This window comes from Theobroma umbraticum, unplaced genomic scaffold (genome assembly GCF_002168275.2).
Source record: "Theobroma umbraticum cultivar Fairchild unplaced genomic scaffold, ASM216827v3 scaffold_147.0, whole genome shotgun sequence".
NCBI lineage: Eukaryota > Viridiplantae > Streptophyta > Magnoliopsida > Malvales > Malvaceae > Theobroma > Theobroma umbraticum.
This window is the reverse complement of record NW_018397259.1, coordinates 4,374,077-4,390,920: the sequence shown is the minus strand read 5'-3', so window position 1 is coordinate 4,390,920 and position 16,844 is coordinate 4,374,077. Positions and strand designations below refer to the sequence as shown.

At 33.0% G+C, this 16,844-nt stretch overlaps 1 protein-coding gene across 2 annotated transcripts; it reads left to right on the top strand.

The window, feature by feature from the left end:
• The first annotated feature begins 1,891 nt into the window (after positions 1–1,891).
• Positions 1,892–9,710, top strand: LOC110415116 (uncharacterized). 2 transcript variants are annotated; one of them, XM_021426622.2, is made up of 15 exons: positions 1,892–1,983; positions 2,165–2,271; positions 3,230–3,352; positions 3,724–3,783; positions 3,883–3,978; positions 4,806–4,883; positions 4,974–5,092; positions 5,193–5,294; positions 5,854–5,970; positions 6,150–6,218; positions 6,466–6,532; positions 6,955–7,008; positions 7,084–7,206; positions 8,885–8,923; positions 9,306–9,710. In XM_021426622.2, exons 2-15 carry the CDS (start codon positions 2,248–2,250, stop codon positions 9,399–9,401), a joined length of 1,167 nt encoding a protein of 388 aa, XP_021282297.1. In that variant the 5' UTR covers positions 1,892–1,983; positions 2,165–2,247; the 3' UTR covers positions 9,402–9,710. The 2 variants fall into 2 exon arrangements, with proteins under 2 accessions (XP_021282297.1, XP_021282296.1); XM_021426621.2 differs by lacking the exon at positions 1,892–1,983 and having other exon boundaries at positions 2,039–2,271.
• Positions 9,711–16,844: the final 7,134 nt, after the last annotated feature.

The window sequence follows — 16,844 nt, the reverse complement described above, 5'->3', positions numbered from 1 at the left end:
TTTTGCTTTTTGTTTCATAATAATAAGAAACGGGAAACCTTGTTTTCTATTTTCAGAACTGATAATATCAAAATAAAACTTTTAAACACATTTCTTTTTTCTTTCTTTTTTAAATTGTGAAGAATTTTTCCAAACTAAAGGCTAAAATAAATTTCCTTGCGATATTCATAGAAAACATAATTTAATTTTTTTTTTGTTATTTAATTAGATATAGACATTTCAATACTTGTACGTTTGTCTGTATTTTTTTTTATAATTAAAAGAAAAAGAATTCGAATCTTATTTTTTAAACAAAAATGATGCATTAGAAGATGAGAGATTTAAACCTCATTTTTTACATTAGGGATAATATATCAGAGCCAAATGCTCAAGTACGTATATTTATCTGTGTCTTGATTTAAATGTTGTAACAATTTTATTGACAAAATAATAAAATATGGGTTCCAATTTGGCAGTTGAGGATACCCATAAAAGGAGTTGTTGGACTGCACCATTTTCATGATCATTACATTTCTTCAAATTCTTTTTTTTTATCATTATTATTTTTAATCATAATTGTTCTTCAAGTTTTATCTCTTGACAAAATTTATTCCATAAAGGAAGGATTATTTAAAGAAACAATGTCATTGTAATATTAGTTTGGCACAAGTTTTAATCATTATACATTGACTGTAATATAACATAGTATCGAATTATTATCTTGACTCTGCGTAATCTTACAACGTTATATTATATAAATTGCTTTTCTATCTGCATGGAAGCACCATGTTATAGAAAATGAGATTTATAATAGCATCTAACGCATTCATTGTCCAATTAAATCCACAACAAAAATCCCATGTCCTTTTTTGGCCCTCCCAAAAAAAAAATAATAAAACGATTTAATGTTCTACCTAGAAGCTCAAAACCACTATAAATATTAAATATTACCGTAATTGCCATTATTATTTAATTCTGCATTTCTTGTTTGAAAGATTTAATGGGTATGAGGTATCTTTCCCACTTTCCCATTCATTAAATTTGACATTTTAAAATATTCATAGTTAGCTCCTGTTTAGTCGGTGATAGATTCTTCTTTCCTTTTTAATAACAAAATAGGGTTGAAGTTGTTGAACACTAAAAAAGAAAAATTCATGATTTTTAAAAATAATAGTTTTTTATCATTTTTGTGATATGTGATTTTCATTTAAATTATTTTTTAAAAAATAAAATTATCACTTAGTTATATCAATTGACCAAATCATCATCTAGACCATGACCAAGACCCGAAGACATGTTCTGGACTATTACTGTCTAAAGTTAATTTAAATGACAGCCAAAAACAACTAAACAAAACGCTTTCCCAGCTATACTCCAACATAACGGAAGTAGTACTTCAAAGGTTTCACTTTTCCTTGGCTGTAAGAATTTCCGTTTCTTTTTTTTTTCTCAACAAATAAATTCATACTTACTCTTTTTCTTAGTAATAAATTCACACTTTAACCCAACAAAAAAATATAAATATTTTTAATTTTAAAAATGGAAAACGGATAATAAAATAACCATAAAACAAAAACTCTAATTAGTTAATATAGTTAGAATTAACAAAAGAAACAATTCCACAAGTAAAATTTATGAAAAGGGCAAAACAAAGAATCAAATCAACCAAAAAAGACTACTTTTGTGAAACAGGAAAATCGTGCGTTGAGTCTCTGACAGATAAATACAAATAAAACATCAACGCAAAAAAGAAACTTGCGAAACGCTAAAACAACTTTAAGTATCGCTTTCAGGCGTGGCAGTAACAAAAACGCTTAAACTCTTTGTCTCTTTCTCCCAATTATCATTATAATATTTTTTTATTTTATTTTAACGAAAAAAAAATGAAAACGGAAGGAATTTTAATTTTGTGAAAAATATTAAAAAAAAATGTAAACTGAAAGTCGTGCCCGTGGGAAACGGAAAAGCCTTCTGCATTTTCTTTCCACTTGTCCTTGTTCTTCGGTTTGTCTGTACTTTTATTTATAATTATAATTAAGAAAATAAAAGAAAATCCAACAGTTTCTCTTCCACTCCAACTCTTTTCTTTTCTTTTCTTTTCTTTTTTTCCCTCTCTCTCCAATCATTATCTCAGACGCACCTTTTTCATGCTTTGATTTTTCTTTTCTTTTTTTCTTTTTTAAAGGAAAGTGGAAAAGGCCTTCGTTTCTGAGAAAAGCCTTTCTCATAAGCGACAGCCCGTTTCTGAGAAAAGTTCTTTCATGTTTCATGGGTATGAAGTCGATAGATTGTGTAAGTTTTCTTCTTTTTTTTTTTAATTAATTGTGTTTATGCGCGGGAAAAGTTTGTTTAGTTCATTCTTTCCTTTTAAGTGATCAAAGTAAAGAATTTGGGAACGCTACTTATGAACAGCCATGTTTTGCATTGATTCTGCTGCAAACGTTACTTTCTAGCTTTCCAGCCATAATCTAACATAACTCTTCTTCTTCTTCTTCTTCTTCTTCTTCTTCTTTTTTCACTTTACTGCAGATTTTAGCTCCTCCTTCTACTTTTTAAGGCTCCCTTTTGATATTTATTTTTGTTGGCTGCTTTAAAAGTTGTGAAAAAAGTAAAAACAAAGTAGAAAAAGTAAAATTTTAATTGTTAATTCTTTAGAAATGTTTTCTACTTTAGTATCGAAATGCTTATTAGATATTTATTTTTTTCACTTATGATTTCCAGGGTAAAAGTGAAGTATTCAATTTGCGATTTTTTAAACTTCTTTTTGTTTTCTTTTTGAATTCAATTTGTTTGGGATGCTATGTTTTTACTGATTGTGGGTTAAAGCTCGAAAAAGTATTCGATGCTGCATTTGTTCCGCGATGTTAATGGAAAGAAAGGGAACTTCAACATTCTCTATCTCATACTTCGATGAAGTCTATTGGGTATTGCCTGATGGTTTTAATTCGTTCGAAACTTAGCGTTTAGGATTTTTTTTTCTTGCATTAGTAAGTAATGAACCAACACAGGGATAAGAAGCCGCATAGATGTTTTTATTTCGGAATCACCAATGATTCTTTGTTATTATTTGAGAGATTTGTGCCTTCCAATCTACTTATTGGTATAGGCCTCTAATTCTTTAGATAGCTATAGAGTTTGATCGGTTTCATAGTTAACATACAACTTTAGTACTAGCTCTGAGGGTAGGCGGTGGCTCTGTGACCTACTTAAATTATAGTGCCTTAATGTTCAATTATTGGTTTTTTGACAGATACCTCTGGTCGCTGAACGAAAAAGTTGGAGCTCATGTCTTTGTAGCCTTATTCCGGCCACTGCCTTGCTTTGTGTAATTTACTTCATAGGGAGTTCATTCGTAGCACCAGAAAACAAAGAGGTAAATATGCCAATTTTGATCCCAGATGATATGATCGTAAATGCATGTATGTTGCATATGTGCGACTATGCATTGTGTGGTTTTCTTGAACTACACCATCTAATATAAATTCTATAGATTCCCTGTCTGTTATTTCTCTTATCAGTATACAGTTTAAGATACTGATAATTTCTATTTTACAATGTTTGTTATTTTTCTACGGCTTTAAGTTTAAAATTTCTCTGGTGTTTGGACCTCCAAATAACCAAGAGGCTTGAGCTTATGACTCGAATATTTTTAATATGCTTTCCTGTTGGAAGTTGGTGCAAAGAATCAAATAGAAAGTAATACATTGAATCATATCTGGAATAATAGCTGTTCCATTTGTGCAGAAAGCGTTTACACGGGGAGTGGCTGACATTTTGCAAACCTCAAAAGTTGAAAATTGCAAGGTTTGATCCGAGTCTCTACGTGTTTTACTTAATTCTGAAAAATTTATTCCTGTCAAACAAAACTCTGACATTTCTTTTTATGTTTGTTTATTCTTTTAGAACCAATGCAGGCCTCCTGGAAGTGAGCCATTACCTGAAGGTATCATCACAAAAACATCTAACTTGCAACTGCGACCTTTATGGGGCTTCCCAAAGGTAAAGCTCTATGGAATGACTGATAGAAGTTTCAATCAATGATGAATGGGCACTTAAATTCATAAAAATGTTTCTTGCTTGAGTTTTAAGAATAGAATTTATGGAGCACGCACGTTGCCATAACATTTGAAATTACCGTATGGTACAAAATGCACATTATTGTAAACCCTTGACTGACTAAAATTGGATACAACTTTAAAATAAACATGTAGCTTTGATGCGTTTTATTGTACAAATAGAATTTTAGCACATTCATGTCTCTGGACATTCTTGTACTGAAGATAGTTTGCAATTGGCTGATTTGTTGTTAGGATGTATATCAGAAAGCATGGAGCCATTGTTTTAGGCTCTCTGCATTTATTACTTTTTTTTTGTGCATTGTTGGGATTTAACAATTTCTGCTTCTGCAAATGATATAATGGATAATTCATTGGGACTTCAAAGTATTGTCATGACTTAGAATTAGTTTTTAGTCCATCTTAAGACCTAAAGCAATCCAAGAGGTGTCTAAAGAAACAGAATCTGGAGAAGCCTGAACCATTATTCCAAGTAAGTTAGCAGCAGTTGCTGTTAAAATTGTTTTATAATTTCACAGAATTTTCAAATATTTAGGTTTATTATTGCCCCATAATGTGTCAGAGATAAAAAAAATAAAATAAAATCTTTTGTTGCGACAGATAGATGTAGTCACGAAGTCAAAAAAATTTTAGAGCATATCACTTAACATGGTATAAGTTTAATTTGGTCAATGTGACGCATGTTCATTCTACTATGCAACTTCAATATTGATTTTTGTTATGGTGATGTGCATACTGTTTGGATGGAAGGACGATACTTCCAGCAGCTTATTTGCAGTTGCTGTTGGAATTAAGCAGAAAGATCTTGTACATGAAATGGTCAAAAAGGTAGATGACATTTCCTTTGACCTTTACAACATAATGCTTGCTTATATTTGTTTTTGAATTTGATTTCTCTTTATTTTCGTTTTTTAACAGTTTCTATCTAGTGGTTTTGCCATCATGCTTTTCCATTATGATGGTATAGTTGATGAGTGGAAGTCTTTTGAATGGAATGATCAAGTCATACATGTTTCTGCACGCAATCAAACAAAATGGTAAGACATCAGACGTCTTAGGCTTCTAATCCCATAGCAATTTATAGTGGAAGTAGCATTGTTCTAAAGCACTCCCTGGATTTTGTTTCTTGGTGACTAGGTGGTTTGCAAAGCGTTTCTTACACCCTGATATAGTTTCCGAATACAGTTACATCTTCCTCTGGGATGAGGACCTTGGAGTTGAAGATTTCCACCCAAAAAAGTACGTTGACTGCAATTCCCTCAAATTAGAACATAAATTCTATGTTAGAAGTTGCTGTTCATTTCCGTCAATTTGAGAAATGAAATCCCATTACAATTCAAGCAGAAAGATATTGCAAAATGCTAGTAATAAATCTATGATTCTTTGCTAGCAGTGTATCAGTGATAGACATAGGCTACACTTAGTTATTGTCTGAAGAATTGAGAATGAATGCAGAGCCTGATATTGATGATTTGGTTAAGCTGGGGATATTTAAGCTGAAGTTGAAATTGCTCGGCAGCTTGTATTTGGAATGTCCTGTCTTTGCCCTTCTAGTTGTAAGATAAATTATGGAGTACCAAAGTATAGTTCTATCATGTGTTGAAGGCAGTGTGATAATTACTGCAAAGCTTATAAAATTGTTTGTTCCCTATGCTGCTATATTTTGCTACCATGTTTATTAAAAAGAACTGAAAAGTGTTTTGGTGTCAAATAACTGCATTTTATATATTTTCTACTGATATTACTACTCTATAGTTAATCAAAATTGGAAATTTCCAACTTAATTTCATAATGTCAGATATGTGTCAATTGTTGAGCGTGAGCGGCTTGAGATATCACAGCCGGCACTTGATCCTGCTAAATCAGAGGTACACCATCAAATTACTGCACGTGGAAGGAAATCAATGGTGCACAGGTTCTTATAGTCATTCATTTCTTGATATCTCTGTTTGAAAGCTATTTCTGTTTATACCTTGCATATTCTGAATTTACTTGTTTTACTAACACTGCACAAATTTGGTTAGTATGTAGTCTGTTTTAAATCAGTTGGTTACATGTGTCATTGTGTATGGTTTTACTTGATGCCATTGGCAGGAGAACTTTCAAACATCGTGCTAATGGGACAAGTTGTGATGGGCAGAGTAAAGCACCTCCTTGCACAGGGTAAAATTTTATGCTAGTGAAACCACTAAATGTTTTTCTTTAGTTCATAATATTTCTTATTCTTCATATAAACAATATAGCTAAGAAAATTTCTTTGTATTTATATTGCTGTGTAGGGTATCATTTCTAGTGATACTCCCAAAGAATTTATGCTATTATTGTGCAATTGGATGAAATTATTTAGTTTGAAAACCTATCTCAAATGTTGATTTCGCTTAACAAATCTAAGATGAAGATAATGTTACAGGTGGATAGAAATGATGGCCCCTGTTTTTTCAAGAGCTGCCTGGCGTTGCGTATGGTACATGATTCAGGTTTGCATTTCAAACTGCAGTGTTTTACTTCCTTACTCTTGCCTCTTTTCTTTCCTTATTTTACCCTCTTTTTGGGTGAAGCAGGGAGGTCAATCGCTATATATCTTTGCTATCACACTGTTTACAAGATAGTACATATATAATATGGGGGGGCTAAATTAAGTGCAGCATAATTCTTAGATTAATTAAATAATTGATGAGACGGAGCTGGCCAGCAGGGTAATACGTAGGCATATGTGACATTATCCCATGTGGTACTGTATCTTTTTAATCGTTGCTCTAGTTATGCATCCTGGAGAATATCCCTAGGTCTTGTTATTTAAGGGTTTTTAATGTTACCTAATGCATCTGGGTTTTTTATCTCACATCCTTGGTCAGCTTATTTACCTTTGTTCTTTTTTTTTTTTAAATTTGCTTTCCAGAATGACTTGATCCATGCCTGGGGCCTAGATATGCAACTTGGTTATTGTGCACAGGCAAGCTTCTTTAAGTGAGTTTCCCTCTTAGTTTGTTAAGCCCAAAAGAAAGTTGCCTAACCTGTTTTTTAATAGGGTGATCGAACCAAAAATATTGGTGTTGTGGATGCTGAGTACATAGTCCACTACAATCGTCCTACACTAGGGGGCACAGCTGAAAAAAATCACTCTACTGTTGAAGGTGGACATGGAAATAAGGTTAGAAATTTGACAGCTATCTCACCAAGATGTTAATGGTGAATTGTTTCTGTATTTAAGCAATATCATCCTTGCATAATGATGCTCAGCAATTTGGAGATTTCTCCATTTTGGTCCAGGTTCATGCTAGTGCTTTACTGCTATTGTTATGCTGATTATTATGTAGTTTTATACTTGCATCTTAGGCCAATGCTGATGAACGTTTACTTCGGCATTGTGGTTGAATTGCAAAACTGTGGTTTGGACAACAATGCTAAAAAGCCACAATTTTCACTTACATAAGTTTGGGCTAAAATTTTTTAAAATCCATCTGGCATTTTGGTTGTTGTGGATCAGCCACTGTTTCGTAATCCAACCACAACAATTAAGGAATGTTTTACTAAACACATATACAACACTTGAGTTCCATATTTTTTTAAACCACTGCCCTCTCTCCTACTCTCTGCTATTACTGGTGATTTAGACCTTCAAGTACTTGTGTTCATTTGTGACAAGAACAAACTTCGTGCGGAACGCATATTTATTTATGGACATATGAATAATAAAGGATAGCCGAATAGTGAAATCTTTGTTGCTTGGACTCTGGTATGAGTAAGATACAAATGTGTCTGACACTATTTTTCCTTAATTTTTCCTCGTATATAGGATATTGCAGCAAACATGTACACCTTGAGTAACTTAGGATGAAACCATAAAAAGCCATTCTGTTTCCTCAGTTTATAAGATGAAGGATTCAAGCAATTTAAATAGTAACATGTTTGGACAAATTTCTTCTTGCTCTTCTTCTAATTATTATTATTGTTATTATTATTATGGAACACTTCCAGCAATTGTTCTAAAAACATATACAGCCTATGTACGTTGAAACACCATATCATTTCCTATTTCTGAAAAATTCCATTTACAGCACAATGTGTGCATATTAAAAGTATACACATATGTGCTTTGGAATAAAGCTCTTAGCTAGCCTCTGGATGTTAAAAAACAGTATATTGAGGCAGACAAATGAATTAGATAGAATTGGTAGAGGATGTTATTCCTTATTCAGTTTAATTTCATTTAGTGCAATTATCTGTCATATTGGAGGTTCAGTCAGGGGATCTCTTGTACCTGTGTTATTCATTGTCCCATACTCTAAAAGTTCTTTTGTCATCTTTCTGCTATCTATTGGTCACCTTAAAATGTTTATGCTGGAACAGCAAGTGCTGAGTTAGTATAGATGTTGCATAAGAAGATAATTAAACTTAATACTAGGAGCAATGGATTATAAACTGTTACCAGTAATTTGAGAACGTCTTCCATCTCTACATGACTTGCTTGCTTTAGTTACAACTAATTCAAACCTCTGAAAAACCAATCGTCATCATAATACAGATGTCCTCTTTAATCTCAGTAATATTTATCCTGGAGCACTAGAATTTTTTGCCATGTTCTAGTCCTCAGGATTAATATAAGAAACCTAACCTGTAAAGAATTTTTCTATTAGTTAAAATGTGAATCAATTATGCATTGCTGGTTAGCTAGCAATTAATGCAGACATTCTAACAGTAATGGCCATCCATAATTGTGACAATGAAGATTATGTTAGATGTTTGGTCATCCGCATTCTTTTCCAAGCGTATTATTGTACTTACATATTTTATCTTTGCTAACTATTTCGACTGTTTCTGTATTGCAGAAATCTTCTCATTCACATTGGAAAGATCCTAGAGTTGAAGTAAGTGTGTGTGTATATTGCTTTGTGTTCTCCAACTTCCTTGGCTAGTGGAACTTATCTTTATCCATGTTTTTGAGCCTCATGCATAATTGATTCTTAATTTAGTTGCTGGTTACATAAATTATATTCATCATCCTATACTAAATTAAGAACCATCTAGGATTTCAGAGCCACAGTTTTCTGCATACTCTGGCTAGGAGCTCTTCATTTAAAAGGCACATGCATTCTATTTTGAATGTGTCATTATTACAAGATGCCACAAAACTTGAAAGCAGATGGAATGCACTTTTTTTCTTGTTAGGCATTTGACTCTCTTGGCAGACACCTAAGTGTCTGAATACACTGGGTTTTCTTATCAGCGTATCAATATGATCTTGTATAGGTGAGGAGGCAGTCCTATATTGAGTTGGATATATTCAGAAAACGATGGGAAAAAGCTGTCAAGAACGATAAGTGCTGGGTCGATCCATATCAATAGCAAACAAACCAGAGCACCCGCTGCTGTGTAAAATATGTACACAATCATGCATCAGAGATGTTGCAAAACAAAAGGAAGAGACTGAGCAGGTAATACGGTGGGCTCTTTGGCCCTGAGACCCTGATTTGAGAAGAAAATTTTCAAACAAAATTGTTTATTTCCCATTTAAATACACCAAGTTCGGTCCTGCTTCAGTTCGTTTGTGTATATTCGATAATTAAATCATTCGATTTTTTTCGTCAATAAGAAAAATGTAATATTTATAGGAACTGGAAAGAAATAATAAAAGCCCCCCTTTTTTTTTGGTTACTGTTTTTTCATGTTGTCCACTTTGTTCCTCAAGTTGTTACAAAGCAGCAATGAATGTGTGATTGTCAAGAGTGGTGCAAGTGATGTGTCTGTACTGCTTGTAATATGAAGTAGGAACGTGTCAGATGCTAGGAAATTGTTCTATTCCATTCTTGGAAACAAGGTGACTGTGCCATGTCCAGTATTTTTATCTCTATCGAAGCTGACAAGTACCAAACAAGAACTAAACAGAGGAAAGAAAATGGTGGAGAATGGCCAAGTTCGTTACTATTTAGTGTTAGGATGGTTAAAATCTCAATCATGAGCTTCGTGTGGGCCCAAGAAAGGTGGGGCTGTAACCAGACCCAACACAAATCTAGTCGGCCATTCTCCCCCGCCAGCATGACGAAGCAACAAGCGAACGCGAACTGGTCGCCTTACTACAACAACGGAGGAACATGCGTTGCTATTGCAGGGAATGATTACTGCGTTGTAGCCGCCGATACTCGAATGTCTTCCGGTTATAGAGTTCTCACTCGCCATTACTCCAAAACCTCCCAACTGCAAAATATCTCTCTTCTTTCTCCTTTCTTTGCTAATTACTACCGCTAAGTCTAACTCTAGTGTTTTTTTATTCTTCTTTCTCTAATGGCTCTGCATGTTCGTGGGTCCTTTTTTTTTTGTTGTCTTTGAATTAATTTTCCTTTTACTGATTTCGGGCAATGATTTTTTGTGTTTTTATTGTTGTTTATGTCCCCATTTTGTTGATTTCTGCTTGCATTTTGTTCTTTATTTAAAACATGGTCTATTAATTTTTTATTCTTAAGAAAAAGTGGCTACTTTTGTATCCAGAAATGCCTTCTGGTTTTCGCGTATACTGAAGCAAAAAATTAGAAGCAAAAGCAACAATCAAACAGTAACTTAGTTGTTTTCATGCTTAGTTATGAAGAAATTTGATCGGAGGTGCAAAAAATAATGATCCAATTGCTATCAAATTCAAATGATACAAAGATATTTTTATAACAAGAGTAATGCAAAAATCTGATAGCTAACAATCTTTTTGAAAAGAAAATTTTCTAGCAGGTCTTCCCACTTTATTAGGAAAAAAGATTAGAAATCAAATAAGAGAAATTTACAAAGGAATAATTTTTTATGAAAATCTTATACATGATGAGCTTATAAGCTTTACTCAAAAAGAAGGATTAAAAATATATCAAGCAAGAATTTTACATTTTCTTGAGACATTTCGACAGTTTTGCAATTGACCAGTGACAAGGAACTAATGGTCATATTTATTTTATCAAAATTTGTCCCACCACATTGATTATTTGCTCTAGTAAGAGGCCTTGGCTTTTTTCTTACATTATTCTCCTTGTTGTAGTAGATACCGCATTTCTGTAGAGGCTACTTTTGCTCTCTCTCTCCTCTCTCTCTCTATATATATATATATATATTATATATATATATTATATAAAGCACGCTTTTGCATCAAAAGATTAAAAAGGTCCTGAAGTGTTTATTTAATGAAAGAAGTATTCATCATATTTTGAACCAAACTAATGAAACAGGCTATTGAACAATTTCACAAAAAACTATCTCGGAACGGTTTTGTTTTGCTCCAGTCCACTTGTAGAAGCAAGCCAAAACATACATGTTTTGGGTGAGGATAATTAACATGTATAGAAATAGCAGCTTTGTTGGAGTGTCAGTCAAATCTTTTGCGAAATAAGTTGAAGAATGAAATAGGAAGTAACGGCCTCTAATGATTCAGTTGAATTGTTTGTCAAGGTTACTCTGTTAGTAAAAATTTGGAAAGAAAAGAAAACAAATAAAGTAAGTAAGAACATTAAGAAGTCTAAGGCGTGATATCGCTATTCTTAAGGATAATTTCTACCTCTTTGGAGCATAAAAATTAGTGCAAAAAGACTGTAACAATTTTTCTCCAAGATTCAATAAATCAAACTAGTAAGGAATGGCAAGAACAACAGAAAGAAAGAACCCAACAAGGAAGGAAAGGAAGCAGAAAAATAAGCAGAAAAGACTTAAGAGAAGATGAGAGGCTTTTGGTATGTTGTGAGTGAGATAGGGAAGCTGTATTTATAAACAGAGAATGAAATAAACATTACACCAAATCAAGGAGTTGAGAAAAAGCCTCAAGGAGTTAAAAAAAAACCTGGTCAGTATGTATACTTAATCAGGTCTATGTTGTAGAGAAAAAGCCTTAAGGAGTTAGAGAGAAAACTTGGTCAGCATATATACTTAGTCATGTATATGTTGTAGTAAAATCAAGAGAGTCATTAGCATGGTAGAGGACTTGGTTAGATAGATGTTGAGAGTCATCAAGCTTTTGGTGTGTTGTGAGTGAGGTAGAGAAGTTGTATTTATAAACAGGAAATGAAATGAATATTACACCAAACCAAGGAGTTGAGAAAAAGCCTCAAGGAGTTAAAAAAAAACCTGGTCAACATGTATACTTAGTCTAGTATACGTTATAGAGAAAAAATCTCAAGGAGTTAGAGAAAAAACCTGGTCAGCATATATACATAGTCAGGTATATATTGTAGTAAAATCAAGAGAGTCATTAGCATGGTTGACATGGTAGAGGACTTGGTCAAATAGACGTTGAGAATGCATGTAGAGTTTGAGTTTGATTTAATCAGACCAAGGTTTAAAAATTTACTTAGGCCTACCTTATGTGTATACTCATGTGCAAGAGGGAAACTTTGAATTTTCTTATGGCTTAGCCCGATCTCACATGCACGCAAGCCCACTCATTTTTCTTTTTTGCTATAAGTCTATAATGGTTTTGCTTATTTAAAGCATTCACATTTTTATGTATTTTAGCAATATGGGATGTTTGAATCTTATAAAATACACTATTTTCTAACAATCCCCCACATATTTCATAAGGTTTTATAAGAATTTTTTGCTAGATCAAATTTTGTGTGTGTGTAATGCATTGTGATTGGTACTTTTTAAGCTACAAATCAGCCCTTGAGAAAATGAAATATAAATCACAATTTTGGTTAAGTTTATAATTTATATGAACAAAAATTCTTTATATGAAATATAGTTTTCATCAGTCACATTACACCCTTACAATTTTTGCTATACATCGTGTTTTTGCTTGAGTAAGCCATGCGCGTGCTTGGTTATTCATAAGTGCTCTAGAGAATTTGTCACAATTCTCATGGGAATCGCCCCACTCCTTACTTATATTGGTTGATTCTATCAAGAGGTATACTGCAGTTTAATACATTACCCATAAAAGGATATGAAATTCATTAAGAGTTTAACTCAACCTCTCTTGCATTGTACTTTTGTGCTATTCACACATTATAGGAGGAACGATAATTTTAATAATATATTAATTTATCAACAAATAACTTGTTATTACCCATATAAACCTAATTCATCGAATTTTCAATCACATAGGTTGGGTTGCTATTATTTGTTGATTTCCTCAATTAGCTTAAATCTCATTTCCCTCAATATAATAATAATTACTTTTTTTTCTCAAGGGTCTAATCAAAGGATAGGCCAAATTCAGCTTTGACTTCACATAATCAATGGATATAATTCCATCTCTAAGTAGTTGTTATATTATATTATGTCTTAAACGAATGTATCTATTTTTACTATTGAAACTTTTATTTTTTCCAATAGCTACTGCCACTTGGCAATCACAATGCATAGACATAGAAGGTGTAGGTTTCATTCTCAATGGAATATCTGCTAAAAAGTTTCTCAACTACTCAACCTCATTACTAGCCAACTCTAAAGTTACAAATTCTAACTCCATTGTAGATTTAGCAATTTTATTTTCTTTGACTAATTTCCAAATTATAGCACCCCCACTAAAGGTGAATACATAACCCCTTGTAGATTTTATCTCATCTGCATCTAAGTTTCAGTTAGCATCATTGTATTCTTCTAATACAATGAGAAATTCATTATATAAAATACCATAGTTTATGGTAAATTTCAAATATTTCATCACACTACTTAAGGCAGTCTAATGATCTTGGTCGGGGCTTTGTGTATATCTACTTAGTCTATACACAGTATAAGTTATATCAAGTCGAGTATAATTTATTAAATGCATTAGACTTTCAATAATCTATGCATGCTCAGACTGAGCTATACAATTATCTCTATTTTTCTTTAAATGAATATTATTATCATAAAGAGTACTCATAGCTGCGATATCAAAATATTCAAACATTTTAAGTAACCTCTTTACATAATGCTTTTGAGTTAGCACTAAGTCACTATCACATTTTATGATTTTAATATCCAAAATAACATTAACTTCTCTCAGATCTTTCATATCAAATTTAAAAGTTAAAAAATATTTTGTTTTATTGACCACATCAATGCATGTATTAAAAATAAGCATATCATCAATATATAAACTAATAATTATGCATTCACTATCAACAGTTTTTATGTACACACATTTATCAACTTTCATAATAAAAAATCTATTACTAACAAGAACAAGTTTCTCATGCTATTGTTGACGAAGGTATTCTATTTTGAGCTTTCATCACTGGTTTGAGCTTTGCTTTATATATGATATTCTTCATCCAAACGTCTAGTAAAGGGTTGTGTGTTCACATATGATGCTGTTGGTTCCTATGAGAGGGTTGGATATGGCACCCAGGGTACTAGTTCTACACTTATCATGCCTTTTTGGATAACCAACTGAAGTCTCGCAGCCCTCTCTTGTTGCCTGCCCTGGTTTGCTTTTAATTTTATAATTTATAATTTTGTGATATATATGCTTCCGAACTTTCTACTCCATACGTTCCTGCTTGACAAACCCATGGCCTGTGCAGGATGCCGTTACTGCACTTTGAGAGATTTGGGCTTGTGTTTGTGTGATTTGAGAGATTTCCTGGTCTTTTCATGTTGTCTGCACAATGTATTGAGATGCATAATAGATGATCTCCTTTGTCAACCCTTTTAGGTTTGCTCTGGATTCCTGGAATCTGGGCCTTCAGAAGTTGCCTTCTCTTAATAGACTCAGCTTCTGTAGCACTTTGGCTTGGGAGCTTATTGAAGTCATACTAACAATTTTGGTCTCACATTCCTAGAACGTGAAATACAATGAAAGCATCTGATTTTACGTTTCATGTGTTGAGAAATACTCTCTCCCTCTCTCTCTCTCTCTCTCTCTGCATTAGCTTGTTCCTCTTTTCAGCCTTTGCAGCTTCATAGAAATATAGTTCATTTATGACTGACTCTATCTTGTGATGTATGTTTAACAGGGAGACAAGCTTGAAATTGTCATCCTCAATGCTGACAGTATCTGTAGCGAATACATGGATCTTAGGATAGATTGATGGTAATGGAAAAACCATGAAACCTGATCTAGTGGAGTACTGACATGTAACCTTGTGGTTTTACTAAGAATATGTAGTGTTTTTTCCTTGTATGTAGACTAGGTGATACTTTTGATTATGAAGTCAACTGTATGTGAAGACTCTGTTGCCTTTGGCCAAAAGATCTCAATGGACAGAGAATGTATACTTTCACTTTTATAGATTCAATTTGCCAATGTTAAAGCAGCTAGTTCAACAGACATTAGACTCAAAGAAGGAACCTAGTTCAAACTTGTCAGAATGTGACAGCAGGCTCCATGGATTCAAAATTTCTTTGATTTGGTATCATTGAGAAAAGAGGCAGAAAGTCCACTTGACATAAGAGAGAGAGAGAGAGAGAGAGAGAGAGAGAGAGAGAATGATTAAGGATGTTGGGGGAATGGGGAATGGGGAAGTCAAGAAACCATAATTGCTTAATCAAATGATGTTCTTCAACGGACAATTATCACTCAATTATGTTCATTTTTCTACATATTCTATTGTTTTGCTTTTGTTTCAATCCACCATATTACTGAAATATATACATTTTCCACACACACAAAGAAAAGTATAAAGCTAACATAAAATTTTGTTCATATAATTATTTGTAGATTAAATTCTTTGATCATCTACTGTATTTTTTTCAAAAAATATTAAATTGAGAGAAAGAAACACCCCAAACTTTATATTTCCTTTATTTATATATAATTTTTACAATTTTAGCAATGGTTTTTTAATTTATTTGTTAATTTTTATAAACCAATAAGAGTTTTGGAATAAATTAATAATATTGAAGAAGTGACCATTGAACGACCAATTAGATATCATATTCAATCATTTGGAAATTAAATGACCAACTTTGTTTGGATCTAATTGGCTGTAAGGCTGTTAGGTGGAAGTCAATCAATTCCTTTCACATTCTTAACATGCAAATAAATAGTTGGAGTTAAGATGGACAGAAAGCCGTAGCTTGAATTCCTTTCAAGTTTTGAGTCAAGGTTGGTTTCGACCTGTGGGAGTGGGCAGATCCAATTAGGTATGATCAGTGAAACGCCCTGCTTTCAGGTCAAACCAACATGAAAATCACATCATATCAAACCCACTGAGTAGAACCATCGCTTACCAGGGCCATACCAAACCAGTTAGAAAAAAGTCCCCAGACAGTAATGGCACACCAATAGTGACTGAAAAAAGAGCTAGCAATTACTTAGGAGGGAGAGGGAGGAGCTACTCCTGCACTTTTTCCCTTCATATAAATGCCACAATTGTAAAAGTAGATGGTCGGCAACCACAATAATCTCCACAAAAAGGTGAGAAAGGGTATGTTCTTAAATTAAAGCTTTGCCTAATTTATGTTGCACAATGATATCTCCTTTCTTCACCCCATCCCACATAGCTCCAATCTTAATATTTACACAATGAAAGGTAGTCGTCTCAGTTGGTCATTTTTTATATTTTTAATATGACTTACTGCTGTTGGGTCTTTTTGCAGCTACATTTGTTGAATCATATTATGGTATTGGTGGATCCCATAGAAGTTGCAACTAATCAGTCATCACATGTGACCTAAATGAACACAAACCTGTATATGCAAGCTGTTCTCACTACATCAATAAATCATTTTGTCAAAAAAAGAAAAATAAAGCTATGATTTGCATTTAAAATAGAAGAGGATAAGATATAACCAAACAGAGCAAGCAAAAAGCTTATAAAGTTGCAATCAAATCTCATTGAACATGGTCACAAGTTCTCAACCAAAAATTTATATGAGAAGTATTTTATAAGGTCG

Coding starts and splice junctions, on each gene's coding strand:
- LOC110415116 (XM_021426622.2), top strand. CDS start 2,248: ATGGGTATGAAGTCGATAGATTGT. Junction 3,784..3,882: donor CAAAAGTTGAAAATTGCAAG/GTTTGATCCGAG, acceptor TTATTCTTTTAG/AACCAATGCAGGCCTCCTGG. Junction 7,009..7,083: donor AACTTGGTTATTGTGCACAG/GCAAGCTTCTTT, acceptor GTTTTTTAATAG/GGTGATCGAACCAAAAATAT.